The following is a 7,778-nucleotide window of genomic DNA, read 5'->3' as shown; positions in this document are numbered from 1 at the left end:
GTTGTTCTCTTGTTTCTCTCTGATATCCTCTTCTCTGTCCTCTCACCCTCACCCAGCGTGACCCAGGAGGAACCTCAGAGCACAGTCAGTCAGAGAAAATCTTATCCGTAAACTTCTGAGCCTGGCTCTGCTGGAGGTTTCTTCCTGTTAGAGGAGAGTTTTTTTCTTCCTGCTGATCCCAAGAGCTGCTCAAAGGGAATCATTGATTTTCTCTCTAATATAATATTGTAAGATCTTCACCTCACTATGGGAAGTGCTCTGAGACGACTTACGCTGTGAATTGGCTTTAAAAACATGATGGAATTGAACTGAGTGGAAATTTTAAAAGAAGAATGGCACGGCAACCTCATAATGGTACTAAAAGGAGTCAAAAAGATTCATCGTTTGGAGACCATGAATGTTGGCGCCAAAATATATGACCATTTGTCAAGTATACATTGTAATAATTCTGAATTTCATGTATTCAGTGAAATATTTCAAAGAAAATCTGATTGTAAAAGAAAATGAGAGGACATTGAACATTGAAAATTCTTCCTTCTTGTCGATACTTTAACCAGAAATAATCTTTGTGTAAACTGCTGAAGTTGTCTTATGCGGGTTTTTCTGTGAAGAGATGTTGCTGCTGGAGTTTTCAGTGCTGTGACAGTTGTCTCAACATCTGGATGAATGACACCAAAATCACAAGTGTGGCTGAATACCACTAGAAAGAGAGAAGCCATTTAGATGAACTGACCTTTAATCCAGAGAGTTAAACACTGGGGAAGAAGCTTCTTGGATTAATTTGTCCTGTTAAGTGAGAAGGACACAGCACTGAGAGCCTGTGTGCAGCATGTTCTTGTCTTTGCTGCTTTCTTGTCAACAATCTGTACAGAATTACTTTAAATGATCGATACCATTAAGATCAATGATCATGTTCATCATAGTCGACTAAACGGGGCCTCTTACCAAACTCAATGCTGACGTGTAAAGGGGAGTTGTACATCTGCAGGTACTGCTGTGGACTCAGGAGTTCATCACGACCCAAAAGCTTGTCCAGAACCTTCAGAGGGACGATGAGCTCCGGAGTCTCATCCAGCACCGACCCAGGGAGAGCCTTAGAGCACAATCAGACAGAGAAACTAGTAACAGGATCATTTTGTCACTATCAAAACAGAAGCAATCTGGTGAAATAATTAGGAAAAACACACCTTCTTGGTTATTTCAAGTTGTTCACTCAGCTTCTGCAGAGCTGACAGAACACTGCAAACCAGAGTTTCTGTGCTGTTTTCATCTTCCTCAAGTTCTTTAACTCCAGTGTTTCCTGCAGCTTGACCTGCATCCAGCACCTTCAGTCACATAATCAGAGTTCTCATTTATACAGATGATATTTCATAACACACATGCACAGACAGGTGACAAATTAAAGTAAAAACCCAAATAAATGATAGAAAAAAAACTAGGTTATCCTCCTTATCATGTCCACAATACTTAAATTAATGACACCTCAAAGGCCCAAAGTAAAGACAAACAGCTAACCTTATAGCTCCACTGGTGGAACAGCCTGCTTTCAGGGTCATGTGCCATGAACACGATCTTGGCTTCCATCAAGGCACTAAAAAGGGATGTGAGAACAATTATTATGTCTCACACACAGCATAACACCACACAGGTTGAGTTAAAGGAGAAAAAGCTTGCAGGAGCAGTCGATGGTCAACAGCAACCAAATCACTGAGAATATCCAACAGCCTCTGAGCAGCAGCAGCGATGAAACATTTACAGCTGCGGCTGCAAACTGAAGGCATTTAAAGATTAATTTATGTGAGTGTAGAGTCTTTTTTAGCCAAGCGAGCGGAGGGACTCGAGGGACGGAAATGTCGGTCGCTCTGTCAGCCGGTCCACCACTCTGGTCCGGATCTCGGTCGACTGGATGGAGCGGCATTAAATTTTAACGATCCGCTGAGTTTTCCTGCAACATTACAATGAGGTTTGTGGCTTTGAGCGAGTTGCCACAAGCACTGGAAGGGTTGCTATTAATTTTTCACAGTATGAATTGTGTCAACTCTGAATTTGCATCTAGCGCCATCATCTGGTTATGACTTACACTCGTCCAGTGGTTTGGTTCCTGAAGAAGTGACTGCAAGAATAATCAGGTTCCCAATAATCACAGCTGTGCTTTCTGACATTATTATTTAGCTCAAAGCGCTGCTGTGCACAGATGTTTAGCATGACTAGACTCTTTTACTCTTCTACTTATTTCATCATGAAGCAAATCGTTCCTAGCTGGGAATCAAACTGGGACTGTATTCCCTGTGGGTATTTACATCCATGGAGATTAATTTTCAACAATGGGGAAATGCATCAAAGTAATCAAGGTAATCTTTATTGTTCCTGAGGAGAAATTTGTCCTACAGTCAGCAGTACACAATAAAATTAGTAAAATCGCATAAAACAGCTTGAAAGGACAGTACCAGAAGCTGTGGCCTCTCCTACGCCCCTCTGAAATCTAACCCCTGAAGTCTTTTTTTTTCTTCTTCTTCTTCACTTAATTTTTGTAAGAGATTTCAATTTGGAGCATCAAAAACTGTATTTTCTGAATTCTGGTATGTTTTTATGCACTAATCTCTTAATTGACTGCATGAATGTATGGTGGAAGTGCCTTTATTTATGTAGGAAATAAAGAAAGGAAAACATAAAATTCAGGAACCGGATGACAAATTCAAAGTACAATGGAATATAATGCAGGTAATCTCGCTGGCATTCTATATTGCTTTCAAATATTTATACTTTTGTAGACCAACTTTTCTCATTTATACCATCATCTCTGCTGATTCAACACACATACAGGCATGAATTCATCTTCTGCCCCTCTTTTGCATCTTCTGTTTGGGGATGTGACCTCTTTCAATGTGCATGTGGCACCTTCTTGTAATCCATTTTTAAAATCCTAGATAGCTCACATGTGCTTGAGCAAAGTTTCTGCTCATGTTCCAAACTCCCTGCATATTGACAACATATCACACATATGTATTTGTGTATGTCCTGTTAGAGACATTAATGCAACTACGGAACAGGGGGACAAATGCAAATGTTCTAAATATTGAGGTGGATGTATCCCCTTATTGAAATCTACATGAATGCACATGGCTATTCGGTCACACCAAACTATTTTACTTATCCTAACCCCTTAAACCTGTGCTATTTTAAAAACTTCTCCCTCAAAAAAACTCTTAATTCCAAGCAGTAACTCCACAACTGTAAGGCTGAACTGAACAATGTGAGCCTCTGTGGATAAGAGACACTGGGGACAATTTAAAATACAACAATTCTCTTTGTCCTCCTCACCAGGACAGAGTGACGTCTGAAAATATCCAGAACAAAAATGAAATCTTTTCTGACACCTAATCAGAATGATAAATTAGAAAGTGAGTTACAGCCTTTTCTAATGACTCAGTGGCACTGATGTTATTGAAATGAAGTCACACACATTGTGCCACTCAAGGAAACCTTCTTAAAAGAGATGGCAGGTTGCATTTAAACTGTCTGGCCTCTGTTCTCAGGTGGAAGGGGTTAAGACGCTACAGATAAAATCTATGAACTTGAAAATGATACAGTAAACACACATTATCCTAAGTTGTTGTCATATTTGCTGAATCTGAAGTGACTTAAAGCAGCCATGTGATTATATTTGTTTTCTCAGCAGGCGGTTTGAGATGAATTTCCAAACAGGCAAACACAAATAAACAGTACTGTGTGACGCATTGTGTCTCAGCAGATAATATACGACATTCATCTATAATTCAAGAAAGTGTGATTACCAGTGTGGCTGTTGTTGCATGACGGTCAGGTCCTTCAAAACAGAAATCAGAATATCCCTGGAAGACTGCAAGAAAGACATACAAAAAAACTAAGTATAAGATTTCACAAACAAACTTCAATCATAAACGGATTTTGTACGTATTTATTTTGCAGGACGACGTACTTCAACGACATGCAGCAGACAGGACGGATAAATCAACAGCAGGCCTGTTATGTGATCCCAGATGTACTGTTTGTTCAACTGAAATTTCAGATTTTCGTAATGAGCTGTGCGGGAACAAACAACAAAAGCGTGTATCAGTCTGTTGGAATAGTGTGACAACATGAAAGTCCATTTCTGTTAAAAACAGTCCCAGCCTGTCCGGGGGGCTTTTATGGGGAACTTTCTATTCTAACTTTTGAAGCTGTTAGAAGGAAACGCTGCAGACCTACTCACACGCTGAGGTGTGAAAGCTGTAAAAGCACCTAAACAAAGGAAACCACAGTCTGTCACTGCTCAGACAGCAACTGCAGCACGTTTTGGTGATTTTAAGAGTTAAAAAGTGTTCAACAAGAGAAATTTGATGTTTCTCTGTTTATTTCATTCTACTCTCATAATTTTCCCTTTCTGGCTCACAATTTTGGTTTGATTCTGACTTACCATTTCATAATTTTGATTCTAAATTGTGAGTTTGGAATTACTGTCTCATAGTTTCAACGTACTTTTTCATAATTCTGATTTGCAAATGAAAATGATGGTGCACTGGCTCATGATTTTGACTTACCATCTTGTCAGTTTTACTTTCAAGTGAATATTTGTATTTTTTATTCCATAATTTTAACTATTTTATATTTTTTTATTGAAATTTACTCTCATAATTTTAACATACTATCCCATCATTTTAATTTTTATATGAAAATTTTAATGTATAATTGTGACTTAAAAGGAAAAATGTGGATGTTTTATTTCATGATTTTGACTTATCACGTGATCATTTGTATTTAAAAGGGAAATTTTTAATTTTTATCCTGTAATTTTAACTCACTAATATTTCATTTTGCCCTGGATTTTTGCCGTTCTTTGAAAAATTCAAAATTAATTCAACAAGACTAAAATAGTTGATTTCTTTGTGTATTCATTTCACTCTCATACTATCTCACAATTTTGATTTGTGAGTGAAAGTTTGGACTTACCAGCTCATCATTTTCAACCTCTTTTCTCATAAGTTTGATTTGTATAAGAAATTTTGATGCACTCTCAATTTTATTAAAAATCTGAATGAACTTACTGACACATAATTTTTATTTAGATGGAAAATGTTGAATTTTTATCTCATAACTGCAACTCACTACTGTTCCAAGTTTACTTACTATATCATCATTTGTATTTTTAAATTAAAATTTTGATTACTTTTAAGAGGTAAAAATATATTTAACAGGGTTAGACTGAAGTGCATTTCACTTCATTGTATATTTATAGTTCCAGAGTAGCCTATAGAATCAGCATCAAACAGAATATCATCATATTGTTAATTTAATTTCTCCTGAAGGAGAACTGGATTAAATTGCTATCAGGTGATTAGTACATCAGTCTTGGTAGCTGTAGGGTAATTGCTGGCTGACCTCCCAGTTCTGTCCTATCAGCAGGATCGTGGGGGAGCCGAGCAATCACTATCAGCCGCTGTAGCACGATCTTCTGTGGAGACAAAGAAGACGAGTCTGAGGAAGCCTGCAGAGTGATGACAACTGAATGTGCTTTGTCCTGCAGGGAGGCACAGAAAGGAGGATCATTATCAGGTGCGCATTTAAAATGTAAGGCTATAGCTCAATATCTACATCAGGCGTTCTTTAAAATGTTGTATATACTGTTGGTTTTCCTTCTTTTTACAACATTTCCAGAAACAAACCAGCAAAACAGTCAATACATTTGCTCAACAAAACTTTCAATTCCTGTCCATCCTGAAGTAAATACAAACCCCATCTTCCTCCCGATCCTTCCTCTGTGCCATTAACTGGTGAAATAAACTAGTCCCCGTTTCCTCCTCTTTTTTCTTGTCTGCTTTCAATAGACCCATTTTGTCCATCGTACTTTCTCGCTCGTTTCTTTCAGTCCAGCTCAAGCTGTGGCTGAGTGAAGTCTGACTGAGCTGCCCGCCTTCAGTGTTTATAAAAGCGTATATCCTAGAAACCTATTGTTCTCCAGATTCTATAAAACAAAGCCAGCTGCACTCTGGTGGGATCACAAATACACATAATACACACAGCGGCCAATGCCAGGCCAGGATAGCCTTGTATTTCAGGTATAGAAGGCCGGTAGGAGGAGGAACTGTAGATATGAGGACACTGCATTCAGATAATAGTTTTTTGCCGGCTATTGTTCAGGATAAAAGCAATTTTATGTGTTCATATGGCTGAGTTCAAGAGAAAAATATTAAAATTGTCAGTTGGTTTAGAGTGAAAAAAAAGTATTATAGACTGAAAATTCAATTTCTATATTATTTAACCCTGAGGCTCGCTATTTTAGCCTCCTGCACATTCAGTACATGTATATGGTTGGGGGTTTTTTTGTTGTTTTTGATATATATTATGACTGAGATGGGGAATTTTCTGTGAAGAATGATTTCATTATCCTTACAGAATATAAATTATATCCAGATATGGAGACAGTGGGTCTCTGTGAGCGGAAAACAGTTTTTTAATCATAAAAAACAGACACATTTAGGACACTTACTTTAGCTGCTATGTTAGCTGTTATAAAACGTACCTATTTAAATGTAATATATTGCATTTGACACACTGTCTACATATTTCTGCTGTGTGTGCTTTAGGGCCTCATTTTACCACATTTAATTCATTTGCTGGTGGTGGAGTCACACACACAGCCGCTGCTATATCACCATCCTGTACTAGTTAGTTAGCTAGCTAAGCTAAGTTGGGGAGTGTAGCTAACTAGCTAAGTAATGTTCAGCACCAACCTCTCTCATTCTACCGTGAATCGCTTCAAACATTGTTCCTGAGTCCTGAGAAACTGCCATGACTGAAGATGTTTGGGGTCTCTGCGCTGAGTCAGTTACCATGGCAACACGTCCAGTCAACGTGCGTCTCACGTCACCACGTCCATGCGACCAGCAGTGGTGAACATTTGTTGCGTTTTTAAATAAAGTTTATTTAAACATTCCTTAAAATACACGTACAATAACTAAGCAGTAACATGTTCAAGATATATGCGGATGTCTTCAGTCTAAATAAAGTCAATGAACAAGTCAAAGGTATTAGTTATAACCTTTTATTTTAAAATTTGATTTAATGTGATAGAACTTCAAATTTTAAAATCTTGTGATTTTTATTTAGCACTAACTTAACTTTCGCTCATTAATTTAAGATACCCAGTGAAGAGTTTTACTTTTAACTCATGAATGTCACTTTGACTTGATAATTTCCAATTTTAACTTTGGACATTTAGACTTTTTTTTTTCTTCACAATTGTGCAATAGAATTAGAATTAGAATAGTATATCATAACTAAAATACTGACGTTCTGTATTACAGCTTGGATTTGTACCTGCATTTGGGTGTTTCATCTCATAACTGTGCCTGACTATTTCATCATTTTAATCTGCAGGCGAACACCTGTAAGACCACTCATAATTGTGCAGTTCTTACTTAATATTTTATAATTTGTAGTGAAAATGTGGTCTTACTATCGCTTACTTTCTCATGATTTTAATTTGTAAATAAAAAAAATGGACTTACTCCTATAATTTTGATTTGTAAGAGTAACATTTTAGCCTTACAACAGTCAATTTTTTTTTAAAATAAAAAAGGGAAATTTAAAATTTTTATCTCTTAAGTTCAGCTTACTATTGTATTATTTTGACTTGCTATTTCATAATTTGTATTTGTAATTGAAAATGTTGACTTACTTTCTCATATATTTATTGTATTATCTCGTAATATTATTTTGAGAGTGAAAAGGTTGACTTTTTATCCCATATTTTTTTGAAG

General features: G+C 37.0%; 1 protein-coding gene across 1 annotated transcript; it reads right to left on the bottom strand.

The window, feature by feature from the left end:
* Nucleotides 1-748: 748 nt before the first annotated feature.
* On the bottom strand, nt 749-6,809 carry tex47 (testis expressed 47). Its single transcript, XM_008277794.1, has 8 exons — nt 6,750-6,809; nt 5,398-5,470; nt 3,959-4,062; nt 3,795-3,859; nt 1,516-1,591; nt 1,188-1,325; nt 946-1,093; nt 749-786 (listed from the first exon to the last, which is right to left on the bottom strand). Exons 1-8 carry the CDS (start codon nt 6,807-6,809, stop codon nt 749-751), a joined length of 702 nt encoding a protein of 233 aa, XP_008276016.1.
* Nucleotides 6,810-7,778: the final 969 nt, after the last annotated feature.

Source organism: Stegastes partitus, unplaced genomic scaffold (assembly GCF_000690725.1).
Source record: "Stegastes partitus isolate 25-593 unplaced genomic scaffold, Stegastes_partitus-1.0.2 Scaffold107, whole genome shotgun sequence".
NCBI classification, from domain to species: domain Eukaryota; kingdom Metazoa; phylum Chordata; class Actinopteri; family Pomacentridae; genus Stegastes; species Stegastes partitus.
This window is presented reverse-complemented; position numbering and strand designations above follow the sequence as displayed.

Coding starts and splice junctions, on each gene's coding strand:
- tex47 (XM_008277794.1), bottom strand. CDS start 6,809: ATGGCAGTTTCTCAGGACTCAGGAACAATGTTTGAAGCGATTCACGGT. Junction 4,063..5,397: donor TGATAGGACAGAACTGGGAG/GTCAGCCAGCAA, acceptor GTTCCCGCACAG/CTCATTACGAAAATCTGAAA. Junction 1,592..3,794: donor ATGCAACAACAGCCACACTG/GTAATCACACTT, acceptor ATCCCTTTTTAG/TGCCTTGATGGAAGCCAAGA.